We start from the raw sequence: 18801 nt of genomic DNA on the forward strand, positions 1-18801 counted from the left end.
GATCCCCACTCACTGATGGGGTAGTGAGAGGATTATTTAAATGTATATGGGAGAGCTCCGGTTCAACACTTCCCTGGATCCCTACCCCAAATTGCTACTATTGGTACAATGCAGCAGCTTCCTTCCAAGGCATCAGTGCAAGCTTCAATGCTTCAAGCTGGCTCATCAGAGCCAGCCCAGCACTGGCTCTGTATCAACAGGAGAATTCATGATGGACAGGAGACGGGGCATGGGGTGCCCTCTGCTGGGGCGAAAATGACAAATACCCACTGTCTGAACGTCCCACTCTAGAAAGAGAAGGAATCTGGCATTGTCAGGGTTCTTCCAAATAGTGTAATCTTAACACTTAACTCTCTATTCTTTAAGCAACTTGCTTCAGACATATAGTCAGTACGTAGAATCTGGCTGAACACAAAGTAACTCTAAAAATCTATGCTAGATTTTTAGACGGACTCCTTTTCATCTGCAGCAGCAGTGTTAGTCACTCAGTCATGTCCGACTCTTTGAAACCCCACAAACTATAGCCCGTCAGGCTCCTATCCATGGGACTCTCCAGGCAAGAATACTGGAATAGATTGCCATTCCCTTCTCCAGAGGATCTTTCTGACCCAGGGATCAAACCCAGGTCTCCTGCATTGCAGATTCTTTATCATCTGAGCTACAGGGAAGATCAGGACAGAAAACCCCTATTCAATAGGAAGCAGTACCTCCTGCTTTGGAGGAAACCATTTGAGTTCAGAGAGGTTAAGTCACTCTATTAAGGACACACAGCATTTAAGGGGAGGTTTGGGAATTCAAAGTGTGCTGACTCAACTACCACCCCCTCAGAAAAATCTTAAGATAGAAAAGTGATTTCACTTTGCATCAGAGGATGGTCCTTTTCTCTTTATGACTCTTTAAATGTGTGTGAAATCATTTTCTCCAAACATGGCTGCTGGGTTCACAGTTAGATGTGGGTGCATTTATGACCATGGTTGAGCCTGGCAGGTGACAGTCCATAAGGTTGAAAAGAGTCGGACACAACTGAAGCGACTGAGCACGCACATACACTACATCTCAAGGGTCTCCCTGTCTCCTCCCACCTAACATTCTGCTTCCTAACTGCAAAATGCCTGGAAATATAGATGGATAAGACATAAATAAATGGACAGTCACTCTTGCCTTCACTAAAAATGTTGACGAAAACATGGATAAAGCAGTGAAATCAGGTCTTTTCATTTTATTAAGCAAAGTCAGAAATCATGATTTTTTATGTGCCATCTCCAAATTTTTAACTGCTAATAACAAATTCCAAAATGATATAAAAGCAGTCAGCAGGCTAAAGGCAACACACCTGAATGGCGGTTCCAGTTATAACACCGATCCAGGCTGTGAGCTTAGTTCATTAGATCACATGCTCTAGACCTCAGGTACCTCAATGAGCTTTATTCATACCAGGTGGGTGATCTTCTGCATCTTTCTCAGAATGACCTCGGGGCTTCCCAGGTGGTTCAGTGGTAAAGAATCCGCCTGCTAATGCAGGAGACACAGGTTTATCCCTGGGTCAGGAAGATTCCCTGGAGAAGGAAATGGCAACCCACTCTTGTATTCTTGCCTGGGAAATCCCATAGACAGAGGGGCCTGGAGGGCTACAGTCCATGAGGCTGCAAAGAGTCGGACACGACTGAGCACCTGAGCATGCACACATGCACGTACAATGACTTTCCAACATCCTAGGAAAATTCGAGAGGGGGAGAAAACTAATACTCACTGCCATTCAATGATGCGTACTCAACTTTACCCTGTTAACGCCTGTATGAGCTACATACAGGTAGCTACATATATTCCCCTTCTTGTGGAGGGGAAACTGACCAGCAGTGATAGTAAGCAACTTGTCGTCACTGATTTAAGTGTCACCTGTCATTTATGGACACCTCCCCTCCACCATCAGCCCTTGCTCTAAAGTCCCTGGGTAGTTTTCAAAGGCTGGATCCGTTTGGGTTGTAAGCCTGCCTAGATGATTCCTACTGTCCTTCTGCGCTCTTAATTGTATGAGTCTATGGCAGAGACAAAATGCAAATTGCACTGAAGGTCTGATTGAATTTTCTGCTTATTATTGGCTTATACTAATCTTGCCAGCCACAGAACACGGTCTGCCTTCTAGTCTAAGATGGCCCTGCTCCCTCATCACAGGGTTTGTCTTGTCCTTGTCTAGAACTTGGGCGTGTTGACTTTAAAATGTCATCTACCAGTTGTTTGTGTATCTACAAGCTGCTGGGAGAGCAGTCTGCAGGGCCTTTACAGGCACGGCCTGGGTTCCAATGCTGGCCCCATTACTCGCTGGCGAGGTGAGCTTGGTCAAAGAACTAAACATCCCAAAGCCTGTTTCCTTGTCTATAAAGTGGGAAGGTATGAAAGTGTCTGGAGAAATAAATGAGGTTATGTATGTAAAATACCTAACACAGCACATGGCAGACAGTGAGCCCAAAGTCAACCCGAGCCAGTTGGGGGTCAGTAAGTGACATTAGCAGAAACCAGGGGCTCTTGCTTCTCAATCCGGCTCTGTGAATAGAATGACACAGGAGAAACCAGCGAGGGTGGGGACCAGGGCAAACTGAAGCATCAGGCTCTAGGCAAAGTGACAGCACTAAGGTCCAATCAACGATGCTCTGCAAGGTGGGTCCAGCTTGCTAGATCTTTCCATTTTATTACTTAACCAGAAATCATGACTTTTAAGTGCCATCTCCAAATTTAACTATTAGTAACAAATAAGCTCTCAGCAAGCCAAACCCAATACACCTGCAAGGCAGAGACAGCCAATCTGTTTAACAAGCGATAAACAGAAACAGCGTTCCTGCATGGAGGATTCCATGGAATAGAGGTGCTTGGCTACCGTCCATGGGGGTCACACAGAGTTGGACACGACTGAGCAACTAACACACGAGCAGAAACTATTGCTATTGCTTCCATTATGGTTATAGTTTAAATAGTACACAGCCTTTTCATGTTTTCTATCCCCTATAATACAATAAAAGTCTTCTTTTCCAGGCACCAGGGCTTTATAAAGATGCATTTTTGTTGACTAAAGCAGATAGGACCATTTATACAACGTGGTTTGGTGTCCTTGATATGAAATACCACTTTAATATTAATAGGAACTATGTTATTGCCAGAATTCGGGTAGGAATACTGGCCTTGTTGCAAATGGATAAAAACACTCTTTCAGAATTAGGGTTTTATAAGCAAATTTCATAACTTGAAGTCAGAGCTGTGATCTGACTCTCACAGGGAGAATATGTGTCCAAATGATGAGGTACAGCACGAAGGAAAAATGGAAATGTGGTTGCACAGAAATGTTAAACATCTATCCCCAAAGAAAAGTCCCATGCTTGAAAAGCATTTGAATTTCAAAATTAAACAGTGACATAGATTCGTAAATCGCAAAAGTTAATAAAATCCCTCTCATTTGAAAAGAATGCAAGATCCACACCATCTCTTCAAATTCAGGGACTTATTTAACAAAGCCTGCAGCCTGCATAGGTTTTTTTTTTTTTTTTTTTAAATAAACAAAACAACACACATACAGGAAAACAAATCAATGAAAAACTGGATGAACTGTCACAAAGTGAACACACCTGTATAATCAGAGGTTAAAAAGTAAATTCAATTATTGCCAGCACACAGTCTTTTAGTCCTGCCCCAGTCTCATCTCTACCCATAAGCTGACTGTTTGCCCATATAATTGAAATCCTACAGCATTTATTCTTTTGTGTCTGGCTTCTTTTGCTCAACAGTGTGAGTAGGTTTTCATTGCTCTGCTATATTTCACAATATAAATATGCCACTATTGATGTGTTTATTTTTACTGTGGACAGGCATTTACATACACCCATGTAAACCTCCTCTCACTCATCTTTTGTGCCGATATAGACACATTTCTCTTTGGCAGATGGCTGATTTAGGTAGGTGATAGGTTTAGGTGGTAAGACTGAAGAGCAGCCCAAATAATTACACAAGTGGCTCTCGTTTACTTAAAACTAATGTACTCAACCATCAATAGGTTGATGAAATCCCCCTCCTTTTGTTAAATTGGTATCTGAAACTAAAAAATCAAACCATTTTCAGACCAGAACCCTCGAAGAGCAGAAGTTCTGGGCCTTTCATTTCAGAAAACCTTAACCTATCACTGGTTCCTGATGAAGCACCTATTACAGACAAAGTATTAGGGTCAGAATTGAACAGGCAAACACGTCTAAATACAATGCCCTTTTCCATGAGTGCTGAGTCCTGCTGGGCATTCATGTATCCAAATGGTTGAAGTCAAAACTCCTGGAGCAGGATAAGAAGTCCTTATGAGAAAGCAGATAGTATAATACCCCTTTGCTTTGTCTCCAAAGAAGAAGAAGATAATGGAGGGGATGCAGGAGTATAGTACTGCGGGGGAGGGGTATGGAGGACCACATAATGGTTCCCCAGTTATGTGCACGTCCTAATCCTCACAACCTGGGATTATGCTATTGTACATGGCAACAAGGACTTGGTGGATGTGATTAGATTAAGGATTCTAAGATGGGATGATTATCCTGGATTATCCAGATGGGCTCAACATAATCACAAGGGTCCTTCTAAGAGGAAGGCAGGAGGGTCACAAATTGGAGAAGGAGATGTGACCGCAGCAGCAGAGGTCATGGTCAGAGAGATGCTGACCTGAAGATGCTACCCCTCTGGCCCAGGAGATGGAGGAAGATGCCACAAGCCAAGGAAAACGGCAGCCTCCAGAAGATGAATGAGGCCAGGATACGGATTCTCTCCAGGGGCCTCCAGAAAGAACCAGCCCTGGCAACATCATGGCTTCAGCCCAATGAGACTCATTTTGGATTTCTGACCTCTGAAACTGTAAGACAGCAAACCTGTGTTTGAAGCCACTACATTTGTGGTAACACACTACGTAGCCGCAAGAAACCAATACAGGCGGGCTGCTGGGGCTGGTGGAAACCAGGTTTCCTGACGCCTCACCCAAGACCCTTGCTAGGAGCTCTTTCAGGAGATGCAGCCAACTGACACTTCAGGGTCATTTTCTGCACCCCAGCAGGACCACTGATAGTATTTTAAGGTTAAAAGCTAGGTGTTAAAAAAAAAAAAAAAAAAAAAAAAAGCTGGGTGTAAGAAAAGTAGAGGTCACCTTAGCAACCATCTCACAACCAGATAAAATCGTGGACCTTGATAGACTTGGGCTGCAATTTCAGATTCCAAGACCCTGAAGAGATGCTTTTTGGCCCAAGGTAAGAACTGCTGACACACACAGCCCCACTGTGCCCTATGCCCAGGGCACCACTTGCAGCCTCTCACTTGCACGTTCTCAACCTTTGCAGACTTTTGCTTAAGCTCAACACTAATGCTATTAAGCCCTGGCCAGAAAAGCCCTTTATTTCTGATCTTTTTTTTTTAAATCAATAAAACTTTTATATTACACTTCCCATTTCATTTCGCATTCAGCATCCTATGTTCTTATACCTCATAATATCCTTATTAAGTGATACATTGGGGCCATCGGCAGGAAGGCAAAATGATTTGGCTGCCATCAAAGCTGCCACACAGCCCAGCCTCGGGGGCTAATGAAACCTTCAGCAAATTACCCACTAGCACCTTGTCTGAAATTCCCAACCTCCTGCATCAGGTCCAGGCTGAGGAATGGGGCAAGGGAATATGGGGCTAGGCAAGCAGTTATGTTTCGACAAGCCCCCACCTCCCCTACTCCACTGTTTATGTGCCCTGCGGTCCCCCATAATGAAAAAACAAGGAAAATGCTTTAACTTACAACTCCTTGGTTCTCACTGCAACTCTTCAAAACGGTCAAATGCCAGGACCTCATTTTCTCCTGTTGAAATTTACAGTAATGACTTGCAAACCATCCATTTCAGGAGGAGCTTGTATTGATAAAGAGCGCATGAACAGTGAGGGGAGGCTTCAGGAATGACAAACGTGGGTGCCAGCTGAAATCAGCCAGGAATTAATATCCTGTGCCCATTCATGGTACTGCTTTTAAATGTTCTAGGTGCTACACCTCTGAAAGCGTCTGCTTTTAAATAACACCCACAACCCTCACTGGCCCGCCTTCATTGACCACGGGAAGTGCCTGCGCGGAGCTGGTAATAAATGCTCGGAGGGAACCATGTGTGAACTGTTTTCTGAGTGGCTGAAAAGCACCCTTTTCCACCTGCTGATAACTCAATAGCAGCTGAACGCCATCTCCTTGATGGGCAGACAAGAAAGAACCACTCCCATGCCCATGAGAAAAGGCGATTCTGGCAGAAAATAACAGGCAGGATCTAAATTCAAAGAGAGATGTGTTTAAGCAGAACCAGTCAAGTCCCAGAATTAACATCCCAACCAGAAGGCAGGTGAGGCGTCCAGTGCCATATCCTGAGGTCTCAAAACCAGAGATGCTCAGAGCACCAGGAGAAGCCCTTCTCTACACAGGTTCCTACATGCGTGTGTACGTGCTAAGTTGATCCAGTCATGTCCGACCCTTTACGACCCTATGGACTGTAGCCTCCCAGGCTCCTCTGTCCAAGGAATTCTCCAGGCAAGAAAACTGGAGAGGGTTGCCATTTCCTTCTCGAGGGGATCTTCCCGACCCAGGGATCAAACCCATGCCTCATTACGTTTCCTGCACTGGAGGCAGGTTCTTTACCACTAGCACCAACTGGGAAGACACCTGGGCTCCTGCTGCCCTTAATAGCAGAATCGTTTCCAGGCAACATTTACAAAGAACTGAGCAGAGTGATGCCCAGGCTTTGGGGATGTGATGTTCAGTAAAACAGTCTGTTGTCTCAAGAATCTCACACACAAGTGGCTAGAAAGACACCAAGTAAGCAAAATATCCCTTGGTGAGTTTTCTGACGGAAATTATAAGACAGGATCAGACATTAGCGGGCTGGGAGGAAGGGTTGTGGAAAAGAGAACTGAATCCTGGGCAGAAAGAACAAAGAGGGAAAATGAAGACGGGTTTTCTCAGGACGCTCGATGAGGCGTCCTCACCTGAGTGAAGATAGAAATCATAGGCTAAGAGAGAAAGCCCGTGAAAGGGCTTGCCTTGACAAGAAGCCTGCCTTTAAACAGCAGGCAACCAAGAGAGCTGGCAACATCATGCAAAGCCTGAAGCGCGCACGTTCCTTCGCTCACTCATGCATTCAGCACACAGTTCTCCTGGCACACAGTAGGTGCCGGAGACGGAAGGATGAACAGGGTAAACCATTTGCCTCCTGAGGCTTACAGTCAGTAGTTGCTGTTTAGTTGCCCAGTCGTGTCCGACTCTTTGCGACCCCATGGACCGCAACATGCCAGACTTCCCTGTCCCTCACCATCTCCCGGAGACTGACCCAGTTCATGTTCATTGCATCGGTGATGCCATCGACTATCTTCCTTCTCTGATGCCCTCTTCTCCTTCTGCCCTCAGTCTTTCCCAGCATCAGGAACTTTTCCAGTGAGTCGTCTGTTCACATCAGATGACCAAAATACATAAAAAATGTCATCAGATGACAAAATATGGTCAGTAGAGAAATAAATACAGTCAGTAGAGAAGACAGAAATTCCAAACACAAGAAAAACAGTTTCCTGAGCATGAGGGAGGGAAAAGGATGAGGAGTTGGGGCGGGGGGTGGAGCAGAGGAAGCCAGCCTAGCTAAGGGGGAGACGCTCTGGCGTTTACCCTGAGATAGGAGATTCTAAGTCAGCCCAGCAAAGACGGGATGGGAAGGAGCAGAATGTGAGAAACCCAGAGGACAGAGAGCATGGAGGGAAGTCTAGCGCGGCTGGACAGTAACACGAGGAGGGTGTCAGGACACGGGGCTGGAGGGCAGACGAGGGGCAGAGAGGTGCTGTGACTGAGGGTGGAGGAGACGTGCAGGAGAGCCAGCTGCTGCATCAGACCTGACCCCAAAGGATGAACGTGGACACAGAGCCAGCGCAGCAGAGGCGGTGAAAGCGGGGGAAACAAAAGACACAGCTGCACGAGGCCAAGATGAGATATGACAGGATACGACAACCAAGGGAATGAAAAGGGAAGAGAACAAAGGCTCCAAAGCTCAGAGCCTGCAGCATGGGCAGCTGGGGATGTTAACCGAGATGGAAGAGGAACACAAGGTGTGGGAAGACATGCAGTCAGGAGTGTAGGAATTTGGGGATTAAGGCATCAGCAAAAACATCGCCTGATGGGCATCCTTAACCAATGATCACCCGGCCTTTGACAAACAGCTCCAGGAAGGAAGATTTCAAGGCTTTCCCAAATGGTGAATTCTAACACCTGGCAAAGGTGTTAGAAGAGGTGCTCTTTCTTACATTAAGAAAACGCCTGCTTCCCTATAACTTTTATGCACTGATCCTGGATCCACGTGTGTGCATGTGCTAAGCTGCTTTGGTTGTGTCCGACTCTTTGCCACACTATGCACAGTAGTTTGCCGGGCTCCTCTGTCCATGGGCTTCTCCAGGCAAGAATACTGGAGTGGGTTGCCTTGCCCTCCTGCAGGGGATCATCCCAACTCAGTAGTCAAACCACGTCTCTAAGCTCTTCCACTAGCAGGCAGGTTCTTTACCACGAGCGCCACCTGGGAAGCCACACTCCAGAGCAAATCACATTAAGACTTTTTCCTCCTCCTGTCCTATTTCCTGTTAATTGGAGAAGATCCTGGTCATTTCCAACTCATTCACATCCGATGCTTAGAATCATAAACATGTAGAATGCTGTGCCCCAATAGGTGAGCTTCATTTTTATAACATCATTTCAAGCAGAAGGAGAAGAGAAGCATGATTATGCCCCAAATCACCAGCTACTCTGAGTTGATTTTATAGTCTGAGATCCTGACTCCATCCCTTGCTCTCACTATATCATGATGTTGCGTGTAATCTGACCCCAAAATCTTACACTATCTAAAAGCATCCTCATCTCAGGAAGAGTTCTAGGCTCTGCTCTCAGGAGATCATCCATCAAAATTAGGCAGGGTTGAGAAATAAGTAAACCCACATAAAGTCCGAATTCAGGCAGCAACTCTGTCCCTTATTTATGGTTCCATCTGCCTCGAGACAGAAAACTCAAGGGTGTCAATAAATGGATTGCAAAGTTGTTATGTTTAACTACAAAGAAAAGAATGTCTCTGCAGGCCCTTTTGGAAGTGTACTGATGCCTGCGGCAACTGGCAGAAACTCCAAGGAGGAAATTTTTGTCTCTGAATAAACATTCAGGCTTTTCTAAAGAGTCTCAGGATCTCTGGGTCAGGACTGGGCAGGCAGGTCCCCCTGTGCAACTGCCCTCATGATCACCCTTCTGCCTGCACACCTCTCATCCCTCCCTCCCAGGGCCGCTCATCCCAGCACTGGACAGAATGACCCTTATTATGATGATCTTGACAACTGGCTCCCTGCCATATCCCTCCATAGATTCAGGGGCTGTCAGAGTAAGCCCAATCTCTCTTGCAGATGGCAGCCCTTTGACTGTTTGCTGAAGCTGGTCATATACACCTGGAGCCTCTGCTTCTCCAAGGTAAACAGTCCCATTCTTTCCACTATTTTGTACAAAATAAGGTTTGAGATAGCACTGTCATTCACCTAGATTCTCCTAAATGTGCTGATTTATCTAGATTGCTCTCCAAGTGCAGCATCCAGAAATAAACGCAGTGGCCCTGCTATGGACTAACTGATACCTCGTAAAAGAAATGTGTCACCTTCATCCTCCTAGCTAGAAAGTGAAAGTGTCAGCAGTTCAATCATGTCTGACTCTTTGCCACCCCATGGACTTTAACCCGCCAGGCTCCTCTGTCCATTGAATTCTCTAGGCAAGAGTACTGGAGTGGGTTGCCATTCCCTTCTCCAGGGGATCTTCCCGACTCAGGGAACAAACCTAGGTCTTGCTTCTGTTAATGTATCCAGATCAGTTAGAAAAGTCGCTCAGTCGTGTCCAACTCTTTGTGACCCCATGGTTGGCAGCACGCCAGGCCTCCCTGTCCATCACCAACTCCCAGAGGCTACACAAACTCATGTCCATTGAGTCGGTGATGCCATCCAACCATCTCATCCTGTTTTCCCCTTCTCCTCCTGCCCTCAATCTTTCCCAGCATCAGGGTCTTTTCAAATGAGTCAGCTCTTCCCATCAGGTGGCCAAAGTATTGGAGTTTCAGCTTCAACATCAGTCCTTCCAATGAATATTCAGGACTGATTTCCTTCAGGATGGACTGGTTGGATCTCCTTGCAGTCCAAGGGACTCTCAAGAGTCTTCTCCAACACCACAGTTCAAAAGCATCAATTCTTCGACGCTCAGCTTTCTTTATGGTCCAACTCTCACATCCATACATGATTACTGGAAAAATCATAGCCTTGGCTAGACTGACCTTTGTTGGCAAAGTAACGCCTCTACTTTTTAATATGCTGTCTAGGGTGGTCATAACTCTCCTTTCAAGGAGTAAGCGTCTTTTAATTTCATGGCTGCTGTCACCATCTGCAGTGATTTTGGAGCCCCCAAAAATAAAGTCTGCCACTGTTTCCATTGTTTCCCCACCTATTTGCCATGAAGTGATGGGACCAGATGCCATGATCTTAGTTTTCTGAAGGCTGAGTTTTAAGCCAACTTTTTCACTCTCCTCTTTCACTTTCCGGAGAAGGCAATGGCACCCCACTCCAGTACTTCTGCCTGAAAAATCCCATGGATGGAGGAGTCTGGTAGGCTGCAGTCCATGGGGTTTCGAAGAGTCAGACACGATTGAGTGACTTCACTTTCACTTTTCACTTTCATGCATTGGAGAAGGAAATGACAACCCATTCCACTGTTCTTGCCTGGAGAATCCCAGGGACAGCAGAGCCTAGTGGGCTGCCATCTATGGGGTCGCACAGAGTTGGACACGACTGAAGCAACTTAGCAGCAGCTTTCACTTTCATCAAGAGGCTCTTTAGTTCTTCTTCACTTTCTGTTATAAGGGTGGTGTCTGCATATCTGAGGTTATTGATATTTCTCCTAGCAATCCTGATTCCAGCTTGTGCTTCATCCAGCCCAGTGTTTCTCATGATGTACTCTTCACATAAGGTAAATAAGCAGGGTGACAACATACAGACTTGACGTCAAGGCTCCTTTTTCTATTTGAAACTGGTCTGTTGTTCCATGTCCAGTTCTAATTGTTGCTTCCTAACCTGCATACAGATTTCTCAAGAGGCAAGTCAGGTGGTCTGGTATTCCCATCTCCTTCAGAATTTTCCACAGTTTATTGTGATCCACATAGTCAAAGGCTTTGGCATAGTCAATAAAGCGGAAATAGATGTTTTTCTGAAACTCTCTTGCTTTTTCAGTGATCCAGTGGATGTTGGCAATGTGATCTCTGGTTCCTCTGCCTTATCTAAAACCAGCTTGAACACCTAGAAGTTCACAGTTCCTGTATTGCTGAAGCCTGGCTTGGAGAATCATAAGCATCACTTTACTAGCGTGTAAGATGACTGCAATTGGGCAGTAGTTTGAGCATTCTTTGGCATTGTCTTTCTTTGGAATTGGAATGAAAACTGACCTTTTCCAGTCCTGTGGACACTGCTGAGTTTTCCCAATTTGCTGGCATATTGAGTGCAGCACTTTCACAGCATCATCTTTTAGGATTTGAAATAGCTCAATTGGAATTCCATCACCTCCACTAGCTTTGTTTGTAGTGATGCTTCCTAAGGCCCACTTAACTTCACATTCCAGGATGTCTGGCTCTAGGTCAGTGATCACACCATTGTGATTTTGTGGGTCATGAAGATCTTTTCTGCATCTGGATATTCCAAAGCCTATCTAATGCAATCTATCTGCCAGTCTAATAGAAGTCCATGGGCACAGTCATTCCATCAGCCAGAACTGGACTAGAGAGCATGATGCTGGAAAGAGACCTTCAAGTTGATATCAACCCATCACTAGACAGCCAGATCTGAGTTCTCCACACCCCAGATCATCTTCTAGTCCCCTCTTTGGGGAACTGCACCAGGTAATTTTAGGGACCACCCCTCCCCAGTCTCACTTCACATGCTTCAGGGAACTCTGGCCTAGAAATAGCCACAGAGCTCAGAGTTGCCCTCATCCACCTCCCCCAACCACAGTGATTGCTCTCCAGACCAAGAGGGACCAGAGGTAATCTAACCAGAGGTGATGATGGAGAATTATGGGGAGGAATCCCCCTCTTTCTACAAGGGACTGGTGAGAATAAATTGCTGGCCACAGTTTTCACTGGAGAGGAAAGGCTATCCTGAAAAGAACTACAGCAGAGAAAAGCAGAGCAAAACAAAGTAGGGAGACAGAGCCACAAAAATATCACTGGAGTCCCTGGATCCAACCATACCTGAAGCCAATTTTTTCCTTTGAACTTATTAGTTTCATTAGTCACCGAATTCCCTCTTTGCCAAAATCATTTAGAGTTGGGTTTCCACCAACAAGCAGAAATCAAAATTGTACAGCTTCCCTCATACACATCCAGAAAGGTCATGTGATACCTCATCAGGTCCCCGTTTCCCTACCCAAAGTCTACCCTCACTGAAGCCCCATCCACAACATGGAATTGCAGCGAAAACCTCCTGCTCTCAAGTTCAATAAGCCCAGACCCCATCTCGGCTGGCTTTGGGCCCCTGGGCATATCACCGCAGCTGATCTTCCTAGACCTCCTCACTGGAACCCCCCACAAAGGAGGAGTTAACATGTGTTAAATCCTCACAGCAATGCCAGGCATGTAGAAATGCTCAGAATATTACAGTATCTGTTGTTGTCATCATCATTATTGCTGCTACACTATTATTACCAGTCTAGTTACACTGCCAAAGTCAGCGTTTCAATGTGTTAAGCCTGTACCAGCACTAACGCTCTTGGCTTTCTTTCACGGGGTTTCTTCCATCATCCCTGGAGAATGCTTCCTTCTACTTTTTCCCGCTGCCAATACCAACTCACCATCCTCCCTCTGATCGCTTTACCAAAACTTAACCATCCACGGCCATGGCATAATCTATCACCCACAGTCATGGCATAATCCACTCTATCTAGATGCTTAGGTGAGAGCTCTAGCTACCCCTCCAGGGAGGTCTGGGGACAGGAAAGGGACAAGAGCGTGGTACTGGGCCCTTCCCTGCTCGGAAGGCACAGAGTTCCTGCTCATTGATATTCAGCCAAGCAAATACAGGGCAAATCTCAGAAAGTGAAGTGGAACTCCTAATTAAAAGGTAGCCTTGAGCTATCAATAAAATTATGCATAAAGGAAATGTTTAAAAACACAGTAGTGACTTTCTGGAGACAGATTTTCACTGGAGATGTATATATGCATTTTAAGTCAAGTTTGGGGGTAAATAAAAAGAAAGTAGGCTCTTCAATATTGCCGTTCCTTCCCTCCCTGAGGCTTAGAAAAGCATCTTTGATACGCACAGTGTCGCACTACATTGGAAACTCCTGGCTAGAAGGACGGTGTGTGCATCTCTTCTATGGATTCAGGACAGTGTCAGGGAGGAGTTTGTTGTTTGCTCGGGAAGGGCGTCTCCTTTGCTGAACCCCTGTATTCAGTCCATGAGCATCGCCACTCATCTTCTACAACCAGACCACCTGATAGCTCTGACCACCCTATCTCCCAGCCCCGTGAGCTTGCCTCATCTTAAGGAGTTACCATGTACAGCAATCACTGTCTCCTCCATGATACTCTGAAGGTTCCCATCTGTTATCACCAGATTCCCAGCACCTAGTTTAGCACAAATGTTAAACAGTTGCAAAATGTTGGCTGAACAGATAAGTGAGTGAATAGATGAAAAAATGAATGAAACATTTGACTCCATAAACTGCATGAAGTAATCCCTGCAGGACCCAACCTTTTTCCCATTATCAACACAGCGATCAGCCTACAAAGCTGGTTTCTGACATTCGTGTAACCTCCACTATACTGCTGCATCCAGAGGCACCTTATTTTTATCTTTGTATTTACCTTTTTCTCCTCCCATCACTGACTCCCTCCAGTTTCCTGTGTGCGTGCATGCTAAGTAGCTTTAGTCATGTCTGACTCTTTGCGACCCTATGGACTGTAGCCCACCAGACTCCTCTGTCCATGGGATTTTCCAGGCATGGATACTGGAGAGGGTTGCCATGTCCTTCTCCAGGGGATCTTCCCAACCCAGGAAAACTAAGCCATGTCTCTTATGTCTCCTGCATTGGCAGGTGGGTTCTTTACCACTAGCACCACCTGGGAAGACCCAAACCTAGACAAATCTTTCCCTGTGATGGGGCATCAACATTCCATTGTTCTACAGAATGTGAAGTTGGGATTAGAAGACTTGGAGCTTGTTCCGAGGACTCCAGGGCAGCCAGTGTTCCTTCTTCCCTCCACCCCTCTCCCTGTGGGAAAGCTTCCTTCTTACCTTCAAAGCTCCCGGCAAACAGGTAAAGCCAGGTGATGGCTGGGATGCAGAGAAGAGTCAGCGAAGCAGCCAGGAATTTCCGTCTCCCTCTGCAGACCCCCAGCATCCTCTCAGAAGTGGCAGTCCCTAATCCCAGCGCCGTGTCTCTGCCCCGAGCGTGGCGTCCTCAGCCTCCCTCATAATACTCCCTGGAAGGAAGAGCAAAGAGGAAGGGCTGAGTTCTTAGCACTGTCGATGGATGCAAATTACAGAAAAGAAATATCCTGCAGATCCTGAGAGTGGTTCGGCTCATCTACAACTTCATCCCAAGAGATGATGCTGCAGTCTTGCAGTCTACCCAAACTGCAAGAGTTTTTTTTCCTTGCTGTTTTTATTTTTTAATTGAAGGATAATTGCTTTACAGAATTTTGCTGTTTTCTGTCAAACCTCAAAAAGAGTTCTTTACAAAATAAACAAACACAGAATTAAATGAACTATAACAGACACCCCCCACCATGTTTCTGTCTGTCTCTCTCATGCATATATACACGGACAAGTACATAGGTGAGTTTTGAAGCCTGGGCTAACACTTAGTAAAAAGAGCACCTAGTAAACATCTTGTAAGTACCAAGCACTAAACAAGGGCTGCATTTTCAAAAATGACCAGAACAAGGGCTGGCTCTAAAGAGCACAGTCTAACAAGAAAGACCAACGTCAGGAACCCCAAGAATGTAACGACTGGGATTTTCACGAACCAATGAAGCTGATCCATCCATGTTGGGTCAAGAAGGCAGAACAGTCCCCATGTTCCGGCAGAGAGAAATGCAGAAGGCCCATCAGGCTGATGAACAACACACTCAAGGGAAAGGAGACTGGAGGGGCCCCGAGATCCTCCCCAAGAGGTCTGGATGCTGCACCTCAATCACCGTGGAAAACCTAGAAACATTCCACAGAGGGTGTCTTTATGGTTTTACCCCTTTCACAGGGAAGATGTCCAGAAAAGCATGAAACAATTCAAACAGGAACAGATCGGAGAGGAGAAGACAGACAACCTACAACCAGCCTGCAGCGGGACAATCGTAGACCACACAGAAGGCCGGTAGAGAGAGGACCAAAGAAGAGGCAGAAGGTCAATTCAGATGGACTAGAGGGCCCAGGATCTTTCACCCAAGTACTTGACCAGGAAGGCATATGACTTGTTAAAAAAAAAAAAAATGTAAAAACTAGCAGATCATACAGTCTCATCTCCTCCCAGGCCCTAACATGGACATCACACACTGGCTGGAAGTGAAAAGTCCACATGGACACAGGGCGGACAGGTACAAAAGCCTGCAGATTCCTAAGGAAGGGATGGCCATGGAAGAGCTGATTTGAATGTTCCCTTGGATGTGTCCCTTAAACCCTATGGGACAAAGGTCTGGTTGAAGTGTCTCCTTCCCCATCACCCTTGGTGTTTTCAGGAGGCAGGTGCCCCCTCCGACTCACCTCACATTCACTAAGACATAGCCTACTGCCTATCACCTGCAGGGCTTGCTGACTGTCTACTGAACAAATGAACAGAACTGGATCCTAACCAAAGGTGACCCTCTCAAGCTGAGTCTGTGTTAGGCAAGTTGTTGGCAATGAACGCCTGATGGAATCAATCTCAGCTGTTAAGGCCAAGCTGTCTTCTGGATTTCCTGAATGGCTCTTTCTAGAAACATATCAAAGACCACAGGGTTAGAGGGTGTGGATGAGAAAGCAAAACCTGAAAAAGCAAAATCTCTTTTAAACAAGGAGAATGTTGACTGGAGAAGTCCCTCTTAGGGAAGTTTTACATTCTGAAGCACAGCAAACAAACCCTACATACAGACTCCGCTAGTCACTAAGAAGGAGGATGGCAGATAAGCTGAGGATCTCTCAGGGGGAGGGAGTGTTGGTGGAGGCTGTGCAGTTAGAAAGATCCGTATGCAAATCCGGGTGCCACACTTGAAGAGCCGTGACCCTGGCAAGCCGCTCTTCTCTGTGCATTGTATGCTAAGTCACCTCAGTCATGTTCGGCTCTCTCTGACCCTATGGACTGCGGCCACCAGGCTCCTCTGTCCGTGGGATTGATTCTCCAGGCAAGAATACTGGAGTGGGTTGCCATGCCCTCCACCAGGGGATCATGGCCACTCTCCCCCACCCGCATAGAGCTCAGCTTAAAAAGTTAGATCTCAACCAGTAGGTCCTGCCTGACAGTCCAGGGGGGTGTTTTAAATCTGAAAGACCTGCTACTCAATTCTCCTTCAGGTGGTTGTCCTTGTTTAGTTGCTCAGTCATGGCCTACTCTTTTGCAGCCCCCTGGATTGCAGCCTGCCAGGCGCCTCTGTCCATGGGATTTCCCAGGCAAGAATACTGGAGTGGGTTCCCATTTCCTTCTCCAGGGGATCTTCCTGACCCAGGGATTGATCCCGCGTCTCCTGCATTGGCAGGCGGTTCTTTACCACTGAGCCACCAGGGACATCCCCTTCAGGTGGTACCATTACATTAAAATCACTTTTTTCTTTTCTTTTTTTACAGTTCACTTAATGATAAAGAAAACCAACAGTAAATAGCACTTATTATCTGTCAAACACTTTCCTATGTTTTTTACCTGTTTAACTCTCAAAATAACCTGAGGTAGGTATTAATATTATTTTTCCTCCCCATTTTATGGATGAGAATACTAAAATCCAGAAACATGAAATAACTTGCCAAAGGTTACACACATCTGGGGCAGAGACACCTCAAGCTTTGCTCTCCTTAAATAATTCATCCTAACAATTCTGCCAGGGGGCATTTTCCTTCTCATCAAACCTAAATCCTTCATCTTGAATCTTATGATTATTTTCTTTCCCAGGATCAAACATATCACCATTGTTTGCTCCCATTCCACAAAAAAAGAAAAAGAAAAGTTAAATAGACAAAAATATAATTGGAAAGCTATAGAAAAGTCTATACTTTAAGGAAAAGATGGAATATATATGGAGCGGAACTCAAGTGGCATTAATATTTAAATAATACTTTTTAAGACTCTTTATAACACTTATTTTCGTCCTCTCCTCTCTCCATCTGCAGAAGTTAATTTCAACTGGCACAATTTGTACAAAGTTTTAAAACCGAGTCTAGGGTGGTTTGCATTTTATGATAACACTGGCATCTGAAATTAAACCCAGCAGGTAAAAAAATATTCCTTCATGGATTTGACTTTTAAATGACACCTCTGTGCAGTAAAAACACATTTTAAAGAAAAATCTCAATTTATATCAGAGGTTCCTCCAGGAAGTTAATACGGGAATCAACACAAGAAGGAAGGAAGGAAGAAACAGGAGGTGGGCTGCAAATTACATCCCAAGCATGTGCAAATATGGATGTATTAACTAGAAAACCAGTCTCTAAACTGTTCTTGCTTGGGGGGAGGGAGAAGGCCTCACTTATTAACCCAGGTGACTAAGAGTCATCTTTAAATGCCCCTCTCTCAAATCCAACACCCAATTCCTTGGCCAATACTCCTCCGAATAACTACTTCATTTGTCTTCTCCCATCTGTCTTAGCCAATGAAATTCAAATCTATAAAATACATGTAGGTGCCAGAACAATGATTGTGATCTATTAAGTCACAAAAGTAGGATTCAAAGCTGAACATAAAATGTGGCTGCAAGTACCCTTCATCCAATGTGATAAATTGTTTATAAATGTATAAATACTATCGTAGCTATAAATATGAAAAAGGTATGTGTTGAAAGTTATCTCTGGATATAGCATATGGGTAATTTCAACAAACATGAACACATATTTTTCCTAAATAGTAATATAAGAAGTATGCATTGCTTTTATCATTTAAAAATATTTAAAAACTTAAATCACTGTGTCTTCTTGTTGTATTCCTTGTGATTCAAAATACCTCTGTGCGGACAGTGTAGTATGTGTGTGTTACTCTTTCTCTGCATGCTAGGGCAGTCAGTTAACGTCTGTAGGATGCCAGTTGGGAACATACCCTCCGTGGTTGGCTGGTTACCACTCGAAAGACCAGTCAGAGGCTTACATTCCAAATACTGCTGTGTTCAGCCATCTCTCATCGGCACCAGAGGCTGTCCTTTAATTTAGCATCATGGATATTAGAAATGATTCTTCATGGGTGTTCAAGATGTGCAAATTTTCCAGAAACACTGCACATGAAGAGGGAATAAAAATCTAAGTAACCTTCAAAAAAAAAAAAAAAAACAACTAAGGAATTCAATGGTCAAAATCCAAAGGAATCACTTAGGATCCAAAAACTGATCCTACAGACATGAAGCAGATAAGGGCCATTAATTTGCCTCACTAAAAGATTGACTGAATCCTGAGAGTCAAGCATTGTCATCGCTGTAGCAAGCAGGCAAAGAATTGTTTTTCCCTGAGCTTATAATACAGGTCCTATAGCAGAGAGGAAGTCAGGTGGCTCAGTGGTACAGA

General features: G+C 45.1%; 1 protein-coding gene across 7 annotated transcripts in view; it reads right to left on the minus strand.

Annotated features, from left to right (window-relative positions):
* Positions 1–18801, minus strand: part of LARGE1 (LARGE xylosyl- and glucuronyltransferase 1) — a 589892-nt gene that overhangs the window by 426077 nt on the left and 145014 nt on the right. For 6 of the 7 annotated variants that reach the window (XR_010663630.1, XR_010663631.1, XM_065938554.1 and 3 more), the window contains one exon: positions 14368–14555. Coding sequence is in view for 5 of the 7 variants with exons in the window: in XM_065938554.1 (XP_065794626.1) it covers positions 14368–14473 (106 nt within the window). In the remaining 2 variants the exon portion in view is untranslated. Of the gene's footprint in view, positions 1–14367; positions 14556–18391; positions 18413–18801 lie in introns of those variants that run through there. The other variant, XM_065938563.1, reaches the window with a different exon arrangement.

The sequence above is a fragment of the Muntiacus reevesi genome, chromosome 1 (genome assembly GCF_963930625.1).
Source record: "Muntiacus reevesi chromosome 1, mMunRee1.1, whole genome shotgun sequence".
Taxonomy (NCBI): Eukaryota; Metazoa; Chordata; class Mammalia; order Artiodactyla; family Cervidae; genus Muntiacus; species Muntiacus reevesi.